The sequence below is a fragment of the Tinamus guttatus genome, unplaced genomic scaffold (genome assembly GCF_059628265.1).
Source record: "Tinamus guttatus ecotype Peru unplaced genomic scaffold, ASM5962826v1 Tinamus_guttatus_pri_ptg000028l, whole genome shotgun sequence".
NCBI lineage: Eukaryota > Metazoa > Chordata > Aves > Tinamiformes > Tinamidae > Tinamus > Tinamus guttatus.
The window spans coordinates 1,224,882-1,252,204 of NW_028288562.1; the positions used below are offsets into that span (position 1 = coordinate 1,224,882).

Consider the following 27,323-nt stretch of genomic DNA (forward strand, 5'->3'; position numbering starts at 1 on the left):
CTATTAAATGTCCCTTTCACAAAGAAAGCGTAAGACAAACATTGATCTAAACTGTTTGCAGCAGAACCCTGTACTTTATGTTTGCGCAAGTGGAAATTGCAGATGCACAGCATAATTGATGTGACTGCTCTAACCAGCTAAAGGCTAAACTGCAGCCAACTCCCAGTCCTTTGTGTTCTTTTGGAGTTTTTTTTCTTCCAAAGGCCGATAATTCACCAGATGTGGGCAGAATATCTGTGAGAAAAAGCACAACCCAAGTCTGTCCCCAGATAACCCGCCCTCTTATTTCTTTACCTGCCTACTCTGCATGAAATTAAGATCGCTGCTTCGTAGTGAGACAGTGTTAGAGTTTCTCAGCAAAACATATTAATTCGTTGGTGATTCTCATCTAAAAAAAAAAAAAAATCTGACCAAAACCTAGAAATTCAGCCCAATGCAGACCTCTAGCAGCGACCATGTCTGTTAAAATGACCGATGTTTGATGGAGTGGTTGACAACTGCAGCTGGTTCTTGAGGGGAGACCTGTTGTGAAGCGTTTAGGGTGAGCCCAGGGGACAAACCGAGTTGTGTCTGTAATAGGAACCCAGTCTTGGGGATTTCACATGCTGCTGTGGTTATCACAAATAGACATTGCAGGACATTATCCTTGTAGTGCCCTTGTAGGAAGGGCTGGAGGCACAACTGCCTCTTCCTGCTGTCTCTAACCATGTAGGGAGAAGCTGCAGCAGTTCCCAGTACATCTTTTCCAGAAAAAAAAAAAAAAAAAAAGAATAGTATTTAATAGAGTTTTCACATCCCGGATATAGATTAATGATGTTTCATGCCTTCTCTTTGAGTTCGTGTGTGGTTGCTTACAAAGTACATTTCAATAATTAATCTTTGAAACACATCTATTATTATTTTGAAACACATCTGTTATTATTTTTTAAACTCGAAGGAAAATGTGGGTTGGAAATGAATGATTGACCCACGTAAAAATGTCTATCGAGCACAATGCCAGGTCATGCAGAGCTACCTAAACCAGCTTAGTAGTTGAAACAGTGGAGCTAATTTAGGTACAGATCAATTCCAAGTTTTCACATCCTGGTCTCTATGCTGCCAAGCTTTTGGCTTTAATGATAGCACAAAACAAAGGTTTTCTGGAGCTGTTGAACAAATGAATTTAATTTGTAAATATTGCACATTCCCAGTGAAGATGTTAAATCAATATCAAATCAGATAGAGATGTTATCTCGCACACTTACTGTCTGAGTGACTAATGACCAAACTTGCATCACTTTCAGCAAGACCGTTGCTACTAGGCCAGGTCTTAGAAATGCCAGCTGCAATTGAAGCTTCTGCAAGAAATGTTTCCCCATTTCTTTATGTTGGCAGGGACTTTGTTCCTGACAAACTTTCATAGTTCTGAATCAGGCTTTTATCTTCATTTTCCTTGTTTTGGTAATTTTTCTCGTGATTTTGTTTCTTCTTCTTGCATATTATCTTGGCTCATTATATTTTTAACTCAAAGAAACCTTTAAACTTGCCGCTAAAAAGGGAGAATGGCTTAAAAGGTATTAGAAAAAAGTACTTGAATTGTGTAAGTTCACATTTTATCTTTTAAGGTGTTTTTCCTGATATTTAAATCTGTCATAATTGCACATCATATTGTCTGAGTTATCAAGACTATTTTTTTTTTCTGATGATACTTATCTTGAAGCCCCTGCAGGGAAAAGGGAAGGAAATAAACATAAATTCATAAGAAGTTTCAGTCTAAGTATACCTGTTGGAATAAGTCAGCTTTCAACTGGGCCAGGATTAATGAAGGGGAGCTGCATTAAATGAAAGTGAGAGGACTGTAAGTAATTGCTTTCACTGTCATTTTTAAGGTTATTCAGCACTTAAAGAAAGTTTTCAAAATTTCTTTTTACAAGTTTATTTTCTAGGCATAGTTTATTTTAGAAAATGCCTTTTCCTTCCTAAATGTGTGGTCTGAAAATTTCTAGGCAGATGTTTAGGTGAATTTTAGTATGCATTAAAAGAATTGGCTGAGTTATAGTGGGAGCTGTGGGCGGAACGTAGGTGCTTGATGAGCAGAGGGGGTTTGTGCTCCCTTATGCCCGTGTTCCCGTGTAGCACCAGGTCTCAAGGATAATGCACCCCAGGCCCATCTCCTACTAATGTAAAACAGCTTCAGGACCGCTGAGGGTCCTCAGTTTCCATTTGCTTCATGGCAGATGTGAGACACAATACCAGGCACGTGCGCTTTTCGTGGCACCCTCCTCTCACCCTCTGTGAGTGTGAGCATGGCCGTATCTCTTAAGTGTGGCCCAAGATGTCTTGGAAAACACTGTGATCCGTACAAACATGATCCGTACAAAGTCCGTATAAGCGAAAGGCCACTACTCCTTGGAAATGCTTCCTCAAAGCAGAGAGGTTTACGTGCATGCGTGTCCGTTCTGCGCGCTGCTTCCTACCTGGCAACAGCAACTGTTGGATCTGCAGCTCTAATGGGAAGCCGATGGCTGCTGTTCTCCTGAGCCACTCGGTGCTCTTCTGCACTGAGAAAACACACGCGTTTGGACAGGAAAGAAAACTCTGGGAAGTTTTATCTCTAGAAACAAAATCAGGGGAAGGAAATGAAGAGGTTTCCTAAGGTGAGCTGTCATGGTAAGTGAAGTGTCTTAGCAAACAGTACAATAGAACAAGACTGTATGGCATTAAGTCCCCTAATAGATGCCAAAGAAATGATATTATGGCAGAAGGATGTCTCCTCTGATTTTTAAACCTTTCTTTGGGAGAGGTGGAGTGGGCTGCCTGTGCTGCTCAAAAATCATAGGCCCATGCAGTTGCTTGAGAAAGACTCTTTTAAGAAGCATCAGTGCAAGGGAGGGCTGCTGAGAGGGACCAGGAGTTCTGAATTACTTTGGAATGTATTTTTCATGTTTGTGGTTTGCATGCTGTGTCCTCCAGCATCATTTATTGGCATACTGATGCTATGAGATGTAAAAAGTGTAAGACTTCTTCAGTTAGCTAGGTGAACTGGAGACCCCTTGATATGAACCCGTTCATAGTTGCACGAAGGTTTGTTGTTAACGTGGGGCTTAGTATAGAAAAGGAAGCAGTGAATGGTGGGGGTAGTTGGAGATGTGTGAGGAGATGACCCTCCTTGGGCAGTAGGAGAGTGATGTGGCTCCAAGCGTGTGTGATGGCTTCTGTGGACGCTTGTTGGCATCGTCCTTGATTCAGAGCTTGCGCTGTGCCCACAAGGTCGGTGTGTGTTCAGTGGTCCTTTCTCTCCATGATTTCACTTCAGTAAAAAACCCTGGGAGTATGCCACTTGATTCATGAAGCTGAAAAACGAAGAGAGGCTGTCGGCTTCCCCTCTGCTGTCCCCAACATTTCCATTGAAGACAGAGATTATCTGCAGGGTTGGCACCTGGAAGCTAGAAGGACGCACGGTTGATTTGATAAAGCTGTCTGCTCTTTTCATGTGATGAAAATTCATTTCCAGATAGAAGACTCCAAAGACATTGCAAAAATTGTTTTAAGATGAATGTATCCTATTAAAAGTAATTGTGAAATTACACTGGACAGCAAACGAAATCTTTGGATGTGGAAGTTCACATTCATCTTCAAAAACCCAATACTGAAATAATATCTCCTGGTGTGATCAGTAGATTCTTATTTCAGATAATTACCGAGTGCCTTGGAAATAGAAAGGAATTTATTTCTGACTATGCAGATCTAATACAGTTTTCGTCTTTTAATTCCTGAAAGATTCCTAAAAGTCAGAAGATCAAAATATCTATATTCCAAAATATAAATGCATTCACTTAAAATTATTTTACATAGAACACAGCTCTGCACTAATGTAGGAGAATGAGAGCTTTGAATTTGTTCAGTGTATCATAGTGTAGAGCTCCCAACACTTTGTTTACCTAGGGCAGACATTGAACAAAATAGTAAGCTGTTCCCTCGTATGTGGGTATTATGGTCTAGATAGTTTGCATTTATAACTGAAGACGCTTTTATTTATACTTAGCATGGGAACAATTGCAATGTGTGTTCCCATTAAATACGTGAAAAAAAGCACTAAATATTTATAGGTGGTATATGCATACACACACCTATATATACATATAGGTGGTGCATATTCAATACATTACATATTGAATATGTAACAAACTGCTTTTGCTTCTGCAAATGCCCTTCTCAGACCAGTGGTTTCTGAATTGAGCGAGACCTGTGATTTTGCATCTGAGAAACCTCCCTCAAAATAATGACCACTTTTCCCAAGGCTGAGTATGGGGGAAAGGGGAGAAGATGGACGTCTTGCACATTGGACTGTGATTGCGTGCTGCGTCTCCCTATCCCCCTGGGTTACTTGTTGCTTTGACAAACCGGTACTAAGGACAAAACAAGGATTTTGGAAACAGAGTTTTTCTTCATCTAAGAATCCATGGTGTGTGTGTTTTTGACTGAAGTTGGTAGAATGGAGGGAGGAAAGACTTTAAAACTGCAGCCTACTGTGTTTTGGGGGCAGCTATTTGAATAAAATGCGATGCTTTTTCTGGCTTGCCAAAGGGAGCTCTGGGACACGTGGCATGCTCACACTAGCACCTCAGCTTCTCTTTGGGGACACAGTAGCATAGGTGCGTTTAGGAGCTGCTAATGTTTTGTTTACGTGACAGCTGAGTTTAAGTGAGCCATAGTGGGAATACAGAGTCATTTTACGTTCTTCAGCACATGCGTTTTTTTGCGTATCCAGATTTACTTCCAGCAAGTTGTACATGTGATTATTACACCCACCTGTCTACAGAACTGCAAAAAATTATTGAATTTTGCTTGAGAGAGAGGGGGTGGAAGGGAACCTTTTTCTTAAGAATACAAGAAAAAAATAATTAAAGTTGATAGATAAAATCTTTAAGGAAAGGATATAATAAGAATTACATTTGCCCTTTCTGTTTGGAGATCTTGAGGTTGATTTCCATTGCTGAAGGCGACTGGCAGGTGAATTGCAATTAAAGACAGTATAGCAGAAGAGATGAAACAGTGAAAGCTGGTGATGCAGGCCTCCTGTGGCGTGAAGTCCTCTCCAGTTTACTGAGGTTATACCCTGCTAACCGTAGAGCCAAGTTCCTCTGAGCAGGGCATGAGTAGTGAAGATCTAGATTCCTTCTGCCAAATGAAAGCTCTGGTTTTCCTTCTTTTCCACAGGAGGAGAAGTGCCGTACACAACGCTGGCGACCCGGCTGATGATGGGGGCCTGGTGGCTTTTTGCTTTGATCGTTATCTCGTCCTACACGGCCAACCTGGCGGCTTTCCTCACCATCACGCGCATAGAGAACTCCATCCAGTAAGTTGATAAAGAATGGGTTGAGAGAAACGAGTTTGCTTGAACGCATGTGGGAGGGCCTTAATGTATAAATGCAAACTTAAACTAACAAAGTAATGATAAACCACAGACTCCGAGTCTCCTGGAGATACAGTGTCTTTGGGATCAGTCAGAACTGTTCCTTCACCACATTACCCGATGTTCCTGTTCTCTTCCTTCCATCTATTTCTTCTTTTGCTCCATGTCTCCCTAACATATTGTCCTTGTCCTCTGCTTCTTTTATGGTTAACTTTTTCTGTCCGATCTTCCAATTCTTCTTTCAAAGTGTTTTCATTGCTATATGCCCTAAGAGTGTTCCCAAGGTCTCCTACCATTGCTGCTGTCATTTGGTTTCTAGTCACCGTCTCTCCCACCTCCCCAGTGGCCCCCGCAATTGGAGTAAAGCAGTAGTTAGCCAAGGTCTATAAAGAGTTTTCTGTACTTTTTCTTGTTCCTCAGGTGAGGGAGAAAGGAGGTGGTGTCCTGAGGACAAGTGCTTATGTCTATAGTACCAGTCCTTACTTAGTCCAGTTGAAAATGAAGTGTGTCTAGTGGTTATTTTTACTTTCTGGCACTGTCGTCCACCTGAGGGCTGCACACCTTGAGACAGGCACGTGTAAAACAGGCTAAAATCACCAAATAAAATAAAATAATTGGCCTGTCCCAGTTGCATCACCAGCTAAACGGAGTTACTGTTTTCCTTTAAGATCAGAATAACAGGCTTGGAGATCATGGAGTGCTGTAGGGGTCTTGTGAACCAGCTGAACTGTTTGACTTGCCTGTCCCAGGTATAATCACTTCACCTTGGGTAGGGGAGTAAAATGAAATTCTGTGTCAGTGTTGGTCTGCATTGATTTGGAGGTTTTTATTTATTTTTTAAAAGTTTAATAAGCCTTAGGGTTGACCAAGGAGCGTGAGGAAACAACATGAGCATTTGTGCATGCAAAATAAATAATGATCAACTTGTGCCTATATATTCCGTCATCCAGCTTCGCCTTACAGATATCCAGTGTGTTATTGCATCCTACTTTGAAATTAGGCCCTTTCTGGTTTTGAAGTCATCCAGAAAAGTGCTCAAATGACTGAAAAGTGTCCAGATTTGCTCATGATATATAAAGAAAGAATAAAATTGCCCAAGCCATAATTTAAGACATCTTTAGCTTTTCCTTGCAGTTTATTATGTTGCCACCAGAAAGCCCTCAGTGGAATCGCGAGGTTATTATGTACAGTTGGGACCACATTGGCCTTTGTGCTGTATTATTTATGGGCGAATTCACTGAAAATGTTTTATTCAGGAGAAAACGTTGCAGCTGGAAAGCTCCTGAAATGAAAGAACAGAGACATTTTTCAGCAGTGTTCGTAGCTCAAAAATAGAGTAATTAGATGTGCTAAGTATCCATTAGGGAATGAAGTTATCCTAACTGTGCTGGGAGTGTAAAACTTTAGTTTACAAAACTGCCAAGATTGGAACTCAAACCAGCACATAATGGAGAGGCTGTTTGTTTACTGTGCTGAGTTACTGCAAAGTGGGAAATACAAATAAGCAATAAAGAAAAAAGCTGATTCTCTTTTTTTTTAAAGAGAAAAAAAAAAAACAGATCAGATTGTACCTTAGGGAGCTTTGAAGACCAGAATGGAAATGGATTTAGGTATTTAAAGAGAATACAGCAGCTTCTGCTTGTTGTGATATCCAGCCAGCTTCGGAGAAGGCAGATAAATGAGAGAGAAGTCAGTGGGTTTGCACAGACATAAAAACGGTTAATAGGATTTCATTTTAGATTTCTAGCTAGCACCAGGTAGCGTGTGCTGTTGAAGGTACTGTCCTAGTGATATCTTTTACAAAAGAGAGGAGGATTCAGCCAGCCCACGATGTATTTCGTGTCTAAGAAACACTCGGGTTCACTACTGCTTTCAAAGCAAAAGCTTTCAGCTTTTGCCCGCGTAGCCAGTTTGATTTCAGAGCTCCTTCTGGTTCCCTTTGGATAGCGGCGTAATGGTCAGAACTGTCATCTGAGTCACAGCCTCACAGTATCCAAAAGCCCAGTGTGAGAGGACGAGTGCGCAGAGTCGTGTTAGAAAACGCACTTGGAAGAGCGCGTGCAACATTCCCTGTCCCTAGGTAGTCTCAATGTAGAGCTCTGCTGGGTGCCTTGCATTGGATGTGGATGGTTCTCGGCTTCACTGATTAATCTGAGTTGGATATGTTGACATTTTAAATGAGCCAGAGGAAGGAGAGGGGTCACAATGAGTTTTGTCTCCTTTCCCCCCTAAAATGACCCTTCGTTGGGCAGCATCCCAAGCTCGAGGAGTGCGAGGCACCCGCTCGTTCCTCGATGCATCTTTTATTCACACTTGACCCAGATGCAGATGACATTTAAATCAAGACAGTCGGCGTTTCCAGCACCAGGGTAGTGCAGCAGGCGAAGACAGCAAAGCATAACTTAAATCTTTCCTTAAATCCTTAGATGACTGGCTCAAATGCAACACGGATGGATGGTGATCAAGAGGGACTTTTCTGGTAAAAGCCCAAGAAACCTGGGGGTCTCAGGCTGTTTGTTGCAGATGCTGATGCTGGGATTTTCCTTGCTCAGCCACTGTGATCATTACTGTGTTTTACCAAGGCAGGAAAGCTGGTTTTTCTCAGAGTTAGGTGCACTGGTTTAATGGATAAAGTGAGGATGTTGTTACTTTCTCACAAGGGAGTTTTGTGGGAAAATTGCATCGAGAGAGTGGAAAAAAAAGGAAAAATGTAGGATTTGTCATAGGAGTTGGCAAATCTTGGATGGCTTCAAGACCAAATCTAACCCAGATAAACTTATAAAAATGTAGACACCTGATGAAGGTTTTCGATTGCGGGTGTTGCGAGGGAGAGCCTGTGTCTTGCAAGCCTTCTGTGGAATAACCAATAGACAGGACGTTCTCCAAGGTGCAAGCAGGGCCTCCTCTCTGGTAGGTGAGGTCTGTGCTCCCAAGTAACGAGCACGTAGTGGTAAAGCTGCCTTGGGTCATGCTTGCTTTGGCCACTTGTTGTTCTTGCAGCTTTTTTCTCCTAAACCTTCGTGATTCACATGAAGCTGAGATGTCCCCAGGGCTTTACCCAGCTCGATATGACTGCTTACCTCTTTTCTGCAAGGGGGTTACACACCATTTCTTTAGCAGTAATTGGAGGAGATATTTCCTTGCTCTGAGAAACAGAGTATTCTTTAACCTTTCCTGTCGTGTGGCTCGTGCACATCTTTAATCTAACAAGCAGGCAATATTATTAGTTTCTGACACAGCTGCCACTGCCAGCAGTCAAATCTCCTGGTTTACTGTGCTCTGCTTCCTAAGCCTGCTTCTGAATTAATCCTTAATGTCCCAGAAAAAGGGAAAATGCATAGGAAAGCTTTATCTGAATTAGTCATAAATCAAGGCTTCAGTGAAAGCAATCAGATCAGTTGTTTCCTCCTAATATTTAGTGGCTACTTTCTTGCAGTTATATGCAGCAGACAAACCCAGTAACACAGGTAGCCAAATGAATCTATAACCCAGGTCTACGAAGGTATTTTCATGCTTAGCTCTGTGACATCAATGGGATTTAATCACCTAAACAGGGATTTAGTTATTCCTTTGTGGAACTGGCCTTTTTAATGTATTTTCTGTGTGGCTTTTAACCACATTGGTGGGCATACATAAACCATGTATTACCAGTCCCAAATTTGGGATTTGAGTTGATAGGAGAAAGTATAATTTGAGGAAAGAAACATTTGCCAAACTTAGCCTAGGATTTTTTATTTAAGCCTAAAAGAGAGGGTTTTTTTTTTAATTACAAAAGAACCCTTCTGTTTACTGCCTCAATTTGTACCAAGCCAGAAAATGAAAGCAGCCAGACAACTGCTACCCAGCTAAGGTACAGAGCAGTAAACATGCTCAACAAATGCTGAAAAATACATGTAATTGTAATAATCTGTCCTCAAATTAGTTGATTCTTCTTCAGAAATAGACCTACAATGTTGCTAATGTTATATAGGATAATGCTGGTATTATCCTAATAATTACAATGAGAAAAAAAACATATTATACAGACCACACACAATGTTTTTTTCCACAATGCTTTGTGAGTGATAACCAAAGCTAAACTGAACTGTAACTTGTTCATTTTACTGCATAGTCCCTTTTAGTATCATTCCCTGTAAGTAGAATTTCTCTATGTAGAAGTTGAATTAAGCACGTTTCATTTTATAGCATTTTTTTTTAATTTTATTGCTTCTTTATATTTCCAATTTCGATTTTTCAAGCATTATTAACTTATTGCTTCTAATTTGGAACATTTGAATAGAGAAATCTCTAAAATGGTTGGATTATAATACCCTTAGTCATGCTAGATGTTTGCTTTGCTTCACAGCTGTTTGTACTGAGATCACTAAAACTACCCCAAAATTAAGTTACTATCCACTGTGGCTGATAGTATCTGGACTTGAGTATGAAAGAATAACCTTGCATGAATTCAGCAACTTGACAAAATACTCGTTTGTCATTTTGAGATCTAATCTGGCAGCTCTACGGTGAGCCAGGATGATGCAGTGAGGCTGGTGATTTATGTCTCCACTAAACGTATTTGTTTGAACAGAGAATGAGTTGTTGAATCCAGGAATAAAGGTACATGGGACAAAAAAAAATATGTGTAACTTGGAGACTAGGCTGCAGGCAAAGCGGTGATAAAAACTCTGTCTTCTGGAAAGGAACCTCAGTGGTTTCATAATTTTATTTGCTCTGTCAAGGGTTGTCATTTTTGCTTTGTTTTCCTCTATCTTGGCTGCTAGGTTGTGAATGTCACTCTAGAAGCCCGCAGAGATGCAAGCTGTAAAACCAGTTTCAGAGGCAGATCGTATATATGGTGTGGCATGTTTTGGTTTTTGCAAGGGGATGAAGTCGGTGCTGTGAGAGCTCTTTTCCATTGCTGAATCTTGAAGTCGTGGGCATCGGTGTGCACACGCGCCAGCCGCTTTCCTGCTCGGTGCAGGAGAGCCAGGTGAACCAAACCTGGGGTTTCCTGTCCAAAAGCGGCCAAGCACCTGCCCAGACAAAACCTGCCTGCTGTGTTAGAAATGACACGGCTGCAGGGGGCCTGGCAAACTGCTGGTTACAGCTCTGCTGGGTGTTGTCGTTGGGAAGGGGGGACTCGGTGATGACTTTTGCCATGCTCTCTCCGCGTGTGTCTGGCGAATAGCACGGCAGGTGCAGGGCGTTACGAGCCGCCTCCTGGGGCTGCCTTGGTTGCTCTCCTGAGGACTGCCGGGAGATAGAGGAGTTTATCACGGCAGCAGCAGCGACATGGGAGGGGGGAATGTACTATCTGGTGTTTGTCTAGTGCCTTTCATCAGCCATGCTGTTGACAGATATATAGACCATTAAAGTGGCAGCAGCACAGCTACTTCTGTACAATACTGTGCCTGAAAGTGAGACAGAGTGAAAATCCTTACCAGGACATGAGCCCCTCTGCAGGGGGGCTTCGCCGTCCTTGGGCTGTATGGTTGCAGGGGCGTTTTCCTTTCCCAGGAAGGAAAGGCTTGGCTTTTGTCCGTATAGACTTCCACAGTGCTCCTCTCGACCTCTCCTTGGGCCTCTCTAGACCTGTCTGAATGGCAGCCCTGCCCTTGAGCATGTCAACTTGGGACCATCTGCAACCTCGACAAGAGTGTTCTGGGATATTGACCAAGGTGTTACACAGGGTATGTCCCAAGAAAGACCCCTCTTGTCCTTATTATTGGGCTATGGGCAGGGTACAACACATTTACTGCTACTCTCTCAACCCAGTTATCCATCCCCGTTTTTGCCCAACTAATTTTTCACTCCAGCAGACCATAATGTCCTAAAATAGATACAAAAATATTGTGGGGCAAGCATCAAAAGCCTTGGGAAAGTCAAGGCAGATGACAACCGTCACTCCAGCCTTGTCCGCAAACCCAGACATTTTATCATAGCAGGCCATCAGGTTGGTCAGGCATGAGTTACCCTTGCTGGATCTATGTGCCACCACTTCTTTCATGTGCCTGGAGACGTCCAGGACTTGCTCTCCATGATTTTTTTTCCAGAAATGGAAGCAAAGGCATCACGATCAGCCTGTAGTTCCCTGGATCGTTCTTTCGGTCGTTTTCAGACAGCCATTATATTTGCTCTTCTCCACTAATCGAAGATCTGCTCCAACCTTTTTCACCTTTCAAGGATGATAGCAAGCAACCTTGCAAGGATGTTGTCCAGCTGTCAGCCCTCTTGGATGCAGCCCATCAAATTCTGTAGACTTCTGTGATTCAAGTTGTCTTGGGCAGTCCCTCTCTCACCCCTTACCCACTGCTAGATGCTCATCACTCCTCTGAATCCTGCCTCTAATCACAGAGGCCTTGAGTACTTGCTGGTGAAGACAGGTGCAAAGAAGATTTTGAGTACCTCAGCTGCATCTGTTGGCACCAATTCACCTGATAGGTCAGCACTTTCCTTGCTCAGCCTTTTAATTCTGCAGAAGCCCTTCCTGTAACCCTTGGCATGGTTGGAGAACATCCACTCTAGCTGAGCTTGGGCCTCGTTGATGCCATCCTGGCTTGCACCGTTAAGGTTTCTAAAGTCTCCCTTTGCAGCCTGTCCCTTCTTCCAGCTCCTGTGTATTTTTGGTGAAGACCTTCTGAAAAGCATAGGGTTTTTTTTGGCCATTTCAAAGTGTAACAAGTGATTAAATCGTTTTTCCTGATGAAATCTTGTGAGGGTGCCTAATCTTCAGGATTGATCTTAAAAATTATGTCAGTCCTTGTTACAGTTTATAAAACAGGAGGATAACATCTTAGCTGTTTTCTTCTGCAGTTTCCCTGATCAACACTAGTATCTTTAAGAAATATTTCATGCAGTGACTGTAATGAGATTTCTTATTTTTGCTAACAGCTCAGCCCTTTCATGTTTTTTTCTTTTAGAACTTACAGTTTCTATCTGAACTTGATAACTTTCTATTTTTTAGTTTACAGATTGGGTACAGCATTTATTCTTGTGGTGCCCTAAGCTTGTAGAGTTTCACATTTTTCTTTCTAGAAAAGGGTAAGTCTCAGTGAGTTCTCAGATACAAGACCAGTAGATTTGGTTTCAGCTCAAGCTTCATCTGGCAGCTCACCTTTGATGATCCTGTATATGCACTGATTCTCTGTAGCTTCCCTGCTGTTTATGTTCTTGAAGAAGAATATCATCTTATTGGAGAAAAGGAAGATTTCTTTAAAAAAATAGGTATTTGCTCTTTAAAATTAATTTTATTCCTCTTGATATTTCCTATATATTATCTGCTTAGAATTTAGCTCTTGCTCAGTGTTCTTCTAAGCCCATATGTCTGAATTTCAAAGGATTTCTTTTTGACTCAGCTAACCTCTAAACCCTTGCCACTGAGCTGTATCGATTCCTTCTTTCTTTCCCTGCTTCCTGTTGTGTTCAGTGGCGCACGCGTCCTTTCAGGTTTGATTACTGTTTTCTTAAGTCTCACCCTTGCAACATCTAAGAACTGTATTTTTGCCTTCTCTGGGGCCGTTTGCACTAGCCTCTTTATTTACGTGTTTCAAAAATGCAGTGTGGAATTTGTTGAGTTTCATACATTTGTTTTTGCTTTCGGGGGGTTTTTTTGTGGCTGCAGTGGGCTTTTGCAGTTTGCTATTGTCTACTTTAAGACCGTACTCAGCCCCTTGATGTGCTGTCCATTAGATGTGTGCAGTTTATACAGAACTAATTTGTGCCAGAAAAGCTGGGACAGATGGATCTTAGGCACTAGAGATACTGCAGTAGCTATTTTGAAACTGTAATGAATGCTACTGAAGAAATATAGGTATGGGACAGCAATACTGTGGTATATGAAAATAAAGGCCAAAAGGACTAGATGCTTTAAGGGATTCTAATATACTTTTCTAAGGCCAAAGAAGTATTAGTAAAGCCATATTTGGGGTGCTTGGAAACTTCTGAACTAGTTGGTTGTAGTTTATAGAGAGCGAATAATACTAGATAATGTATGAAACAAAGCAAATTTATTGGACACATTAACATGAACCATCAGTTCACAAAAACCTAACAGGAGTCTTCCTCTTTCTGAATGAAGCCTGGTGCGTGATGGATGTCATGCACCAAAGAGCTGCTGCTTGCCGTGTAAACGGGGAGCCACAAGGTCATCCTCACTGCCAGGGGCTGGGTTTTTATTGGCGTTCAGTGTAATTCCCTGCGTGTGTTTGGAGGGTCTGAAACAGTCCGTAGAGCTCTTGGTGTTTGACAGTGTTATTCCTCCTGTTGCTCTCTCCATCCATCTTCCGTTTCCCTGCCCCTCCCTTTCACTTGATGTTTCACTTCGTGTTCCTCTTTGTGGCTTAAACCATAAAAACATTTTTCCAGCCTCACATTGTTTTTTTAAGAAAATGAAGACCAAGCAGCAAAAGAGAAAGGCTGGACAGCTGTCTTCCCCCGTGTTGCCCCTTGCCTGCCTGCAGCTCCTTCCTCTTGAAACCGTGGCTTCAAGTCTCCTCTGTCTCTTTTCTTCACCAACAATTAAGGTCTCTCCAGGACCTCTCCAGGCAGACGGATATTCCTTACGGCACCGTCCTGGACTCGGCCGTCTACGAGCACGTGCGGGTGAAAGGCATGAATCCTTTTGAGAGGGACAGCATGTATTCCCAAATGTGGCGCATGATTAACAGAAGCAACGGCTCCGAGAATAACGTCTTGGAATCCACCGCGGGCATCCAAAAGGTACTGGTAATGCCTCACCTGTTCCTTCCCCTTCAGGATGCTCTATTGCACTGCCACATTTGCTTAATTTATTGCTTTTAAGTAGTAGAGATGCATTTGCACCTGGATGATGCCTGTGCTTAGCATCAGTTTCTGCAAGGTTAATGAGAAGTCCATTGCGTCAGCACTGAGGACGGGACTTCGGAGCTAGGGAGCTTGTTTTCCACCGCATTTTGAAATGTAAACACCTACAGTATTTGCTCTGGAAAGGATTTATGGGTTTGAGAGATGAAGGCATTTGTCAGGATGTAAAATAGGAATAGGGTTTCCAGAAGACCAATGAACCATGCAAAGCTTAAAGTAGTTTGAATACAAGACACTGATTAACTTGTTTTTGTAGCCTTCTGACACCAAAAAGCTTGGCTTTCACGTGTAGCTCTGAGTCATATTTGCTTTGAGAAAAGCAGACAGGAAAAAAAAAGATGGCCTTGTTCAGGGAGAAAAAAAAAAAGTCACAGGCAGTGAGTTTAACGCAGGGAACATGAATTAAGAGCAGTAGTCAACTTTGCCGCTATGCTTGTGAGCGTGGTGTTTCCCTCCCGTGCTTCTGATTGACAGCCACAATTTCTGTAGAAGAACCAGCAGTCCATGGCAGGGTTCAGAATGAGACTGAATATTGGTTAAAGAGCGACTAAGCACAAACTTGATCTCTGACACTCTGTCTTCACACTGAGTTTTAAATCCAAATCTCCATAAAGCTACTACTTTGTAGACTTGGGTTTAGGCTTTGAAATGTGAAGATTAATTAGAATAAATTAGAACAAATATACATGAAATTTTATATTTGTTTGCCTAAAACTTAGTTGTAAAGTCACCTTTATACAGAGGGACGGATAGTGAAGTCTAACTGAGATCATACTTTCCCATCTGAAAGACTAAGCAGCATGGAAAAAGGCATGAGAGGTCCCAGGGAACTGGACTTGTGAAACAAATTTAGGAAAAAAAAAGGCTGAAAGAGCAGGAAAAAGAGACAGTCAGAAGATTTATTGGCCGGAGGAGATTGCTTCTTTGAGAAAATATACTTCAGTTCAGTTTGTATGAGGCTGATAAAGCTGTGTTTCTTCCTTAAAAACAAACCCCCAAACCTCCTGGCTTGCCATCCGAAGTTATATTAAGGGTTTCAAGAGAATCAAAACCAGGACACATCAAACACAGTTGTGTGTTGACTAATGGCACTGAGCTGGAAAAAAAGCAACCAGTGCATCATGATGGCGGGTAATTCCAGATTACAGCTTTTGATTTCTAATTCCTGGAAACAGGGCAGTTGCTGTCTGCAAAGCTATCAAACCAGCACTGTTTGGGTTCTTTAATTTCCCGTACCCTTACTTTCCAGGAATAGCCAGTTGCAAATGGTAGCATCAAAGAACCACGTTTCAGAGCACAAGCAAGTCAGATAGCTTCCAATTTTGTAATAGCACAGAGATGGGGCTGATTGTAGTGCGCATACTTTTGCACCATTTCTGTCCTTTTTTTTTTTGCATTACAGAAGAAAACCAAAGCCTTTTTACATTTCTTGGTTATAACATTTTATCACTCCTGTTCTGCCCCTCATAAATCAGGGGCATACGTGTCACCGTGTGTGTGTGTTCCTCTCCCATGCATATGAATGCAACGTACAGCCTCGGGTCTGGTTAGAGAGCAGCTGGGTAGATTTGCCCTGAGGAGATAGTGGAGCTTCAGATACCTCAAATGGGAAACAACTGGAACAGTGCAGGCAGCTTAGGTATTTTCTGCTGCTTATTGTCCCCTTTCTCAAAAGGCAACACAAGGACGACAATAAATCTGAACTGAAGGAATGGGAGCTTTCAGTTGTTTGTCCTGTTGCCTTGCCGAAGCAAAATGGATGGGGAGGTGTTTGTATACAGTCTATATATGTTTGGGTTATTCTGCAGAATATTCACTTTTTTTTTTCTTTATTGTTTCTTAATGTTCCATGTATCTTAAATTGTTTTTTGGGTTTTTTTTTATAGGTTATGAAATATGCATCTTATACAGTTTAAAGGATCTCTGTTTTCATGGTAGTTATTTATTCAGAGGGGATTTGTGGAGGCCTAAGTCATGCTTGCTTAAACATTCATTGAGGACTCCAAGAAAAATCATTTAGGCTTAAACATATCACATTTCATAGCTCTTTATGTCTTCTTAAAAAGCACATTGCCCTACTTAATCCTTTACAAGCACCACAGGCTTTCCAATCCTTGGAAGTGTTCCCATTTAAAATATAATGAAGCACTTCCCTTGTGCCCTTGTCTACTCCTCCTTCCCTAGAGAGTGTATTAGTGCCTAATGCCCTGGCCTGCCCACCTTGTTCCTCGGAACCCCGTACCGTGGCCTACGGCATCTGCGTTTTTGTCAGCTGTACAAAGTGGCAAATACCTCTCACCAGCCACATAGGCAGATTCGTACTGCATCTCAAACCTCTGTATATTTAACTCCATGTACAAACTATTTAGCCAGTTGGAAGCTTGTTCATGACTGTCAAGTGAAATAATGCCCCTGGGGGGAGCAAAGGAAGAAAAGTGTCTTAGTCTCTGAGTTCCAGAGCATGAGTATTCCCTCTTTTACTTGCACACAGTGTCGAAAGAAATTTGGCCTTCAGATTCTGGTTTTCCTTTCACGTGATCTTCCCCTCATAGTCACTGGAACATGCTAGCAGTTGCTGAGCCCGTTCCTTTTCTCTAGCCATTGTGAATAGATCTTTTATCTTCTTGGGGATACTGCAATAACAATAATAATGTTCAAGCTACCTGTGAATGGTCCGTAACAGTGCTTTGTTAAGGTGATTTGTCTGGGAAGGAAGAGATAATAGCGACTCGCAGGTCTGTGCTAACACAAATTATCAATAGCTGGACACAGTTGTTATTAATTTGTTTTCAACAGCAGCAGTGGCATGAAGATTTCTCTTTCTGAGCAACAAGACTCCTGAATCAGGTCGTTATCCTGATTTACTCCCAAATTTGCCATTGTAATTGCCATGCTGGTGGCAGATACACCAATCTCACCACAGAAATGCTTGGTTAGTATATGTAAGTTTGTAGATCTCTGTGATGGGCATTCCTGACAGAGGCAAGGGCCAGTAAAAAGGCGCTGAAAACAAGAGATAACCAAGGCACTAGAGCAGCACTGCAGGCGTCCAAAGGCTTTCAGCCATCTGGGGATATTGTGGGTCTTGGCGCACAGCTACCCCATGCAGCTGTGAGGAAGGGAATGGAAAGCGCAGACTTTGGCACCCTGCTTCCCCCGCCTCTGGTGGCCGTGTTCCTTGGATCAGCCGTCCTGCCCTCGCTCCAGGAGCGCCCTCAAGGCCTCGACGTGTCCAGCCCTGCAGCTGAAGGTACAATTTGTCTATTTTGCAAGCTGTCCATGGCTCGGGGCTGACAAGAGCCTGAGGGTAGCAAACACATCTGCCGCGCTCTCTTTGGATTATTGCATGTGTTCTAGCTGTGTCTTGTTTGTGATAGAACTTCCTTTTCTGGTAAGCAATTCTTGACGTAAAATCTGAGCCAGATATGCCAGTGCATTGCTGCCAGTGGCAGGAGCGATGCCTAATCCACCAGTGCTGGCATGTTTAGTGTCTCCTACCTTGTCAACATGTCAATTTGCAGAGCAGAGAGCATACACCCCATGGAAAAGCATATTTCTAATAGTTTATCACAAATCGTCTTCCACTTGCATGAGCCTAAAAATCACCAGCCTGAAGAAAGATATTTTTCTATAATCCTTTATATCTTTTCCCCCATATCTAGGGCTTAAGCAAACTTGGAGCAGTGCAAAAATTCGGCATCCCAAAGAGAAGACGTAGACATAGACATAGGGTGGTGTGTTACTTTCTGGCGTTGTGAAAAGGCTAGTGGTTATCTGGGATGGCTCAGGGGATTGGTGTGTTTTGGATATGCAGTAATTAATATGTGACAGTTAGCAGACTGTAAATAAGGTTCTATGAATAGCTTTTAAAGTCAAATGTAAAACTGTTTTCCTGCTGTCTCATATTCCCAAAATTCAAGCTAACCGTTGCCATACTCCTCCCATCTCTGAAGTTTTCTGGAAATTCTGTCTGATTTTTCTCTCCATTGAAAGACCATCCAAGTTGCTAAGGATTTAATTCAAGTCCCCGTCCACATATCCCTGCCAGCAGTCTCGGGTGTCACTGGCTGATGTCTTGCTGTGGTACCCTGCCATCCTCTACCCTCCCGGACAAGAGCCTTGGCTTGCTCTTCCTCTTATCTCCCCAGAATTTTGGAGAATTTTCATCATCTCCTCTTACAGTTTATTAGGCCATCCTAAGAGTATTCTCCACCCCTACCTTATCTTCGAATATTCTGGAGCCCAAGCATAAATTTCACTAGCAACTTCATGCAGACAATTTGCTCCAAACTTATCTCCTTGCATTGCTAAAACCTACCCTAGCAGAGCTCCTGATTTTCCACCCAGTTTTGCTTTCTTTTTCTTTCTTGTTGCTTTCTAATGCTTAAGCTTTTAACTTGTTGTCATCATGTCATCAGTAGCTGACCTTTTATCTTAATCTTCACATCCACAGAGTGTCTAAAACTTGCCAATTTATCCTCTGTAATGTGTCAATTATGTAGCCGTACAACTTACAGCTTATCGCTTTACTGCATTTTTGTTGCCTTGATTACAAAAGTGTTATTTTCTCAGCCTGTAAAATGCAATTAAAAAAAAAAGCAGTCTTTTATCTCTCTTGGGTATGGCCAAGTCACTGTTCTGTTTGTGTTCTCCCAGTGCCTGTATTTCTTATTGCCTCAGAAATAGTTATCTTGAGTGTCGAGGCCCTTCATGGTTTATTCTAACTCTGCCTGTAGTTTTCCCGTTTCCAAACTGAAAATCATTACTGGAAGCTTCCTATGTCAACTCTCTGTTTTTTTCAAGCAAACATCTTTGTTTTCCCTAGTCACTCTTCTATCTGGAGCGTCATTTTATCGTCTTCAAACTGCTTACCACGCTCCTGTGCCATTGCACTGACATAAACCTTGACAAGCAGCTCTCTGGTGCAGTAAGAGCAGTACCCATCAGCTGAGCAGCACAGCTTTAGTGTTGCTTTATGTTCTTTCTCTTCATGGGGCTTATTTCATAAATGACCAATAAGAGAAGAGAGAGGAGTTCATACCAGTACGCTAAATACCACATTACGTGGGTGAAACCAAACTCATACTGTGTCCCAAGATGAACAAAGTTCACAAATACACCCGTTACATACACCATTAGCACATTAGCAGAGGAAGAGTATTGCTCAAAAATAACCTCCCTCTCTCTCACCTTTCAGCCTTCATCCCCAAAGGAGAGCTATAGTATAACTTAAAAACTGGAGCTTGGGAGCTCATAAATTCATAACAGCGTGAGACCAAAAAAAGTCTTATTGAGCCATTGGTCCTTGTTATTGCTATCATTATTTCCAGCTTTGCTGGTGCCAACTGCATTTTTCTCTTGAATGAATTGATTAACATAATTGCATTAAGCTCACAGGTATTTTTTCTAACCCTGTAGATTTTGCTTGTTTTCTTGCCCTGTAAGCTTAGCTGTGAGGGACTTTTTTTCCGCCCCCCCTGCCAGGTGTATCCCTTGGTCTATTTAAATATATTCTCCCTTAAAACCTTTTTTTGCTTATATTCTTAAACCAGCGTGGCTGGTACAACCTTACCACCACATGTAACTTGAGGCAGCTAATTTAGGTGCCCAAGTATCATTCCTAGATATTGCAGGCAGGTCGTTTCCTTCTCAGGAGAGTGATTCACAGGCCCTAGGTGCAAACCCGTTTTTCTCCCTGGCTGATAAATGGTGTGAATACCTCCAGTAGCTGTAGCCCAGAGTTGCTGTCAGTCTTTATTTTGTACCGTATGTATCACAGTAGGATCACATTCTGTAACAAAGAAAGTATGAGGCAGTAATTAAGAAATAACCAAGTGTATCCTAAGGACCTAGTTTTGCTTGAGTTCCGAAGAATTATATTCTGAAGAGAACTGAATTGAGACCCTTTGGCTAGGGAAAGAAGGATGGCTGACAGTCTTTCAAGGAATGACTGTGAGACAAGAGGGCTACTGACTGTTCACCCTGATGGCCAAGTACAAAGCTAAGTGTTTCTTGCCTTAACTCGGTGATTTTTTTGACATGACCGACTACCCAGAAAAGAGTATCAGTTCTTTTGTAGGTGGAGATTTCATTTGGGACCTGATTGTTTGGAAAAGGACTGTTTAGGACGGCCCCATGAGAGAAATACATGGAGTTCATCTCCTTCCTGGTGGTAGGAGGTAGCTGCCGAAAGAGGCTGCTAGATGTCACCGCCGGGCATTTAATGTGCAGCAGCAGTCATGCACGCGCAAAAAGTAGGATTAATTCTCTGTTAAATAACCTTCAGTTTCTACTTGCAGAGAGGGAAAAAATGGGTTTTAGTTTATCCTCTTTATATTCCCTTGTGCCTTTTTCTGTGGCTGCCCAAATAGCGCACAGCCCCGTTTGTCACTGTGGTTGTGTCACGTCTGAGCACCGCAGCCCTGTGCTTTATGCATGAGAGGCCTTAAATCCCTGAGTAAGGGGACAGCGAGAGCACTGCTTTCCTTTGCATTAGCACATGATTAATTCTAGAAATTTTGAAGCTCCCTCCTTGGGAGTTTTAGAGGATGGGAAGTTTTGGAAGAGAGCAGAGAGTAAGGAAGCGGGCAATTAGGAATTAATTTAAGAAGAGAGCACATTTGCCATCAGTGGTGGTTGTAAAAAGTGAACATAAATATGTCAGGAAAACAAAGGAAATGTTATTGCTGACGTTATTTGTTACTGATGTTTTCTCAGCCAGAGAGTCTCAGCATTAGGGAGTCACCTGTTAGAAAGGGTGCTATGAACTGCAAAGGATGCTGAACCTTCCTCTGCAAACTAGAATCTTGATTTGGGCACACTTGGGTGTAACAGAGCAGAGCTGTTGTGTTACTCGAGAGCACCAAGAGGTTTCAGAGTGTGTAGTACACCATGAGCACGTTTAGGATGCATTAGCTCATGAGAAATAAAGTCTGGAAGAGGGAAACAATTCTCATGGGTGCTGTTAAGAACCACCTCATGAGTAAAATATAGACTTGAGCAAAGAGCGCCAAAAAGGAGATCTCGTGGGTATCCCAGAGGCAAAGCTTGCTGCTTAATAGCTTCTTGTTCAAAACCTGAGAAAAATGATGTTCTCCCCTCGGTTCAGCAGGCGCAGAGCAGAGGAGGTGGCAGGAGAGGCTCGTGCTGGGCTCAGAAATGGCAGGGGAGCGCAGTCATAGCGGGCCAGCTCTCCTTCAGACCTTGCTGTGTGAAGGAGCTTGCTCCTGCTGTGGTGTCAAATTTGAATTTGAGCAGCCTACCAAGCCACACGTCTGCTTCTGTGCCCAGATCTGTGCTATTTCCCTTTTCCAAAGCTCTCCGTGGAGGAAGTGCAGGCACCTATGATAGATCTGGCTGAACAATCTCTGTGCCCCATGTTCCTTTCCACCACAGACATCACCACACTGAGGGTGTCTTGGGACTACACAGACTTCTGCACAGATCCAGACACTTTTTCTCTCATTTTGGTTTCTCAGTTTGTCGTCCTTTCCTCCTACTTTTTCATTTCTCTACCTTTTGAACCCCCATTCCTTCTGTTTTGATGGCAGCTGCTCCAGCTTCTCCTCAGCTCTCAATCCCTTCTTGCTCCGTGTTTCCTCTTTCCTCCCTTCCCCTCTCTACACGCGGCCGCACGTCTCGTTTGCTGTCTCTCCTGCTTGTGCTGTCTCACTGTCGATGCGTGCGATGGATTCTGTGCATCTCCGTTGGCGACCGAGCGAAGCTTCCCAAAGCTCTGGCTGTCCCTTTGAAGCCAGTTCCAGGCTCCCAGCATGGGGGGCTGCCCTGCGGACACGTCACATATCCATCAGGGGAAATGCAGAACCTGTCAAGTGGTCCATAGATGGGGACAGGAGCGGCACAAACCTCGTTTCAGAAGTGGTGTGTTCACTTTCTCACTTAAATGTTTCCTGCTATCATTTCAATTTATGAACATATTTTAATACGCTTAATTCAAATGCATTCATCATTTGCATTTAATGCAAATGATGAAATTCAGTGTCGAGTTGTTTAAAGGATGTATGTGACAGAAAAAAGCACATGAATAGAAGTAATGAGAAAGGGGTGTATGAAAGTGTGCTATATATTAAAGCTCTAAAGTGTAGTTTGAACTAAGAGACTGCAAGACTAAAATATGAAGAGAAGAATAATAAGTAACAGAGATCTCGTTTCACATTTGAGGAGCTGCTATAGCTATAATTCATTCATCACTTTGATAGGTTTATATAATTTCTGCTAAATAACTTGTTACCAAACCAAAAAAGAAAAATCTATTCTATAGACAGGCAAATGCAATTTCAGAGAGTAGATCCATAGCAGGAAGTCTGCACTGTAAGGCGTTTAATAATCCCTCATGAAAGCATTCAGAATTTTTTAATTCTAATATCCTTGGAACTGTAAACAATAGAAACGCTAAAGAGGAGAGTTCAAAGAGAACCTGCAGCTCTCCCAGGAGCAATTTTTTTAGTCTAATGCAATTAAATAAATCAATTTATTCATAGACAGTAGGCAATGAAATACTAGTGAAATAATGAGGATGGTGCAGAAAAATGAAATTGGAAACCAAAAAAACAGCAATGGAATACTTGGCAAGTTTGACCTTTCTAGTAACTAACATCTGTGAGTATGAAGTATGTAAGTTTTGGAAGCTTTAAACAAATCAGATTATCTTTAAAGTCATTGTAGTCTCAACACAGGAGGTAAAAAATCCCGTGTGGTTTATTTCATCATCTAGAGAAACAAAGCACAGAAAAGTCTGGTTCTTCAAGTAGAAATGGTGAACCCAAAATCTTATTCGTGCAACGCTGAAGTGGTGTTTGTGTTGATATAAGCCATGTTTATCCTCTTAAAAGTCTATATACATTTAAATGTAAATACAGGTTGTATTTTCAGAGCTATCTCTAAGGTCTAGCCCTAAGACACACGGTCTGAGAGATGGGGGACTGAGTTGAGTTCCTGGCTGCTTTTTGACATTGTGCGAAGTCCTCTAAGTAGAGACAGTTGAATTAATTTCTAGCAAAGCTCCATATTGTTGGACTTCTTCAATTTGCAGAACCCAAATTCTACTTGCATTTTGTTTAAGGGGAGGGTGGGAACAGACAGAGCACTGGAATATGTCATTAACTTCCCCATGCTGAAACCACGGGCAAGTTGACACAGTTCTGGGATTCGGCTGCAGGAGGTTGTTTCTCTAGAGGAAAATTATAGCAAGCAAAAGGTCTTCAACGTGGAGGCTCTCCGGTGGGCAACATTAAGGTATGGGCAGAGACAAGATGGGCGACTCCAGCAGGTTCCTTCTTCTTGAGGCTCTTTCCTCATCTCTCCCCTGGGACAGGCAGTAACAAAAGAACATGAAAAAAAAACAAAAAACCTCTTCTCCCTTATCAGCCTGGCACCCTTGGTGAGCAACAAAATTCTTGGAAAGCTAACAAAATTAGAGGTGTTCTTTCATACCATATATTAAGATGCCTCCTACTACAGTCTTTATCTGACCTGTATTGCTGACTCAGGCAGCTGTTGAGACATTTTCTGAGTGCTTTTCTTGGAAATAAATGCAGACAGAGTGAACTGCCCAACCATCAGGTTAAGTATTTTGGAGTAACAGCATAGCGTTCAGTATGGTGTGGTGTCGGCTGGCTATCTTCAAGTGGATCAGTTAAAAATGAAGCTGGAATTCTTCTGTTAAATGAGCAGAATCTTTCTTTGGGATAAAGAATAATTATCATTGTTTTCTCCCTCATTTTTACCGTTTTTACCTCTTTAGTCCAATTGCCAGCAAGGAGTTCATGACATTTTGTATTAGAATTAGGCAGCAGAATTGCCGATCACCAAGGGGAAATCATGCTTGACTAACCTGATAGACTTCTGTGATGGAATGACTGGCTGGATAGACGAGGGGAGAGCGGTGGATGTCGTCTATCTCGACTTCACCAAGGCTTTTGACACCGTCCCTCACAACACCCTCCTGGGCAAGCTCCAGAAGTGTGGGATAGATGAGTGGACAGTGAGGTGGATTAGGAGCTGGCTGGATGGCAGGGCCCAGAGAGTGGTGATCAGCGGTGCAGAGTCTAGTTGGAGGCCTGTAGCTAGCGGGGTCCCCCAGGGGTCAGTCCTCAGTCCTGGGCTGCATTAAGAAGAGCATCTCCAGCAGGTCCAGGGAGGTGATCCTGCCCCTCTACTCAGCCCTGGTGAGGCCACATCTGGAGTGTTGTGTCCAGTTCTGGGCTCCACAGTACAAGAGGGATGTGGAGCTGCTGGAGAGAGTCCAGCGCAGGGCCACAAGGATGATCAGGGGCCTGGAACATCTGCCCTATGAGGAGAGGCTGAGGGAGCTGGGCCTGTTCAGCCTGGAGAAGAGAAGGCTGAGAGGGGACCTGAGCAGTGTCTATAAGTACCTGAAGGGAGGCAGTGAGGAGGATGGTGCTGGTCTCTTTTCAGTGGTGGCCACCGACAGAACTAGAGGTAATGGCCACAAACTGAAGCACCAAAAGTTCCACAGGAACTTAAGGAAAAAAATCTTAGCAGTAAGGGTGACAGAGCCCTGGAACAGGCTGCCCAGAGAGGTTGTGGAGTCTCCTTCTCTGGAGATCTTCAAAACCCACTTGGGTCCTGTGCCATGTGCTCTAGGTGACCCTGCATGTGCAGGGGGTTTGGACTAGATGACCTCTAGAGGTCCCTTCCAACTTTAAGCATTCTATGATTCTATAAATTGCCCAGCTTGAAAGCATGGCCCAAATAAATCCCTTTGTCTTCAATATCTGAGATATGGGAGGAGAGAATTCAAGTGCTGCACAGTGCGCGTTAATGAGCGTTTTTGCCAGGCTCTAATTGCACGTTTCCTTTTCCTATCAGTGTGCATAAAAAGCCCGATGTCGCTCTCCCGGTGCCGACTCTGGCAGACGAGGGCTGTTTTCCCTGCCTCCTCTGAGAGCTTTCCTGCTGCACAGGAGTTGCTTGGTGCTGGTGGCTGCCGTTTTCCAAATTGCTAGTTAATCAAATAAGCAGAGCCCACTCCCTACGGAATGTAACACAGGGAGGGATATAAATAATGAGGACTGTATCAAGATGGGTGGAAAACACAATGCGCCTGTAATGAAATAGCCAGTAGATAAGCAGCTGTATTGTGCAAGTCAGTATCTACCAAGGGGTTCTGGTTGTGCCATAAATCAAAGAGCAGAAGCTTAGGTGGTTTATCACTCTGCCCTCAAGATGAAATTTCCTTCTAATACATTTTTGGCGAGACTGCTCAACATGTGACTAAAGAAACGTAGGACACGGCACCTTCCCACTAGCAGATTTTTGTCCTTAAGAGTGGTACGCATTCCCCAGAAGCCTTGACGTCTCCCATGAAGTACCACGTTTCCACCAGGGCTGGCTGAAGTTCCTGGGTATTCCTTTGTGTGAGAAGTGGATGGCCCAGCACATCTCCGTGGTGGATCCAAGGTACTGCCGCACGCTTTGCTCCACAGCAGTCTGAATGCGGTGGCTCTGGGTGGCTCTGTAAAAGCATAATCTGTGTCCTGCAGCATGGAGAAAGGATGTGGGCTGGTTTCCTGTAGTACAGGTGGTCAGAAGGTGGCACTTCCAAGTGTGAAAGCCTCTATTTTGCTTGGTCTGTGTTGGTGTTTTGTAGGGCACTTCCAGCACCTGCTGGGGAGGCCGCTGGGCTCTCTGGAGGAGCAGGTCACCCATGGCCCCGTTTGTGGGTCCTGACTGAGCAGAGGCAGGAAAGAAAATCCTCAGTGTGCTCATGCTGGGCAGGTGCATAGCTGGCGCTTCTTCACAAGCAGGATTTGGTGTGAAAAAAAAAAATGAGGTGCTTATAAGCAGCCATGTTTTAAGAATCAAAACTTTGGATTCAACTGCTAAATTATTGCCTGAGCATCTCTGTCGGACACACAGATTTTTATATGATTTCTTCCTAGATGTGGTTGAGGAGTAAATGCTGCAGTTCACAGCTGAGTATGGAAATGCACGACATTGTCGGTGCAGATTGGTCACGTACACACAGCAAAGGCTGAAATGATTTTGCAGACGGGAAAAATGTGAGCATCATTTAATGAGTGTTTGCAAAAGGCTTGCAAAAGGCTTCGGATGAGAGAGACCAGGCTATTACGAAACAGAACATCTTTGCTTATGCTGTACTTGTCCTGGAAGCTAAGCGAAGGAGATGGTTTTCTTTAAACAGCATCTTATTCTTGATTAGCTTGATCATTCAGTCATTTTGGATTTAACAAAGTGAGCACATGGTAAGCAACAAAGAAAGCAGAACAAGGGAAAATGAAACATGATATGAGCTCACAGAAGGGATTCAAAATAGATAAACCCAGAAGTAAATCAAAAGAGCTCACACAAAAAATCTAGGTAAAATAATAATGTGTGACATATTTGGGGGAGTGATAAAAGTTGTGCAAAATGTTCAGGCTATTATTTTGTCTTCCCTTTGATGTCAGTAATGTTGATTTAGAAAACTGCGCTTCTGAATACAACATCTCCTCCTGTGGTGCTGAGTGTCTCCCCACATTATGGGACACGGCTGCAACTTGACATGAAGCTTAATAGCAGTGAGTGTCATCTGCAAAGGGTATAACTCAATCCTCTGTCCTCTTCCAAACTAACCTTCTGCTTTGCAAAATCTAGTATGGAATCCCCTGTTTCAGCCTCTCATTAACTGTCATCTCCAGCAGGTTTTCTGCCTTCCCATCAAAACAGTCAGTGGTAAATGATCGTGTTATTTGTATTGGCATCGGCTGATGTGGTAGCTGGATTGACTCTTCTGGGCCTTGTGGCTGTAGGAACGTGGAGGGAAAAATATTGTAAGAGCAAGTATTAGGTTGGTGGTTTGGAGCAAAGCATCCAGATCTGTTTCTAGCTAAATGGAGACAAACTGCATCCAAATAATAGCAAGGCTTGCAAGGGGGTTATTTTGAATTTGTTTCTAACCGTAGCCCTAGGCTTGGTGGAGCTTTGAGTCCCTGTCAAGTTTGTTGTGGCATGCTTTCTGACAGATCCTTTTATTATTTCTATTGCATGAATTCTGTACCACCTTCAGTAAGTTTTAGTTATTATGATTCAATGAAATGCCTAAGCTTCGATGAGTTTTATA

At 42.8% G+C, this 27,323-nt stretch overlaps 1 protein-coding gene across 1 annotated transcript in view; it reads left to right on the forward strand.

The window, feature by feature from the left end:
• Positions 1-27,323, forward strand: part of GRID2 (glutamate ionotropic receptor delta type subunit 2) — a 561,587-nt gene that overhangs the window by 480,839 nt on the left and 53,425 nt on the right. The window contains exons 12-13 of the mRNA XM_088529596.1: positions 5,200-5,338; positions 13,900-14,095. Of these exons, the coding sequence (XP_088385722.1) occupies positions 5,200-5,338; positions 13,900-14,095 (335 nt within the window). The remainder of the gene's footprint in view (positions 1-5,199; positions 5,339-13,899; positions 14,096-27,323) is intronic.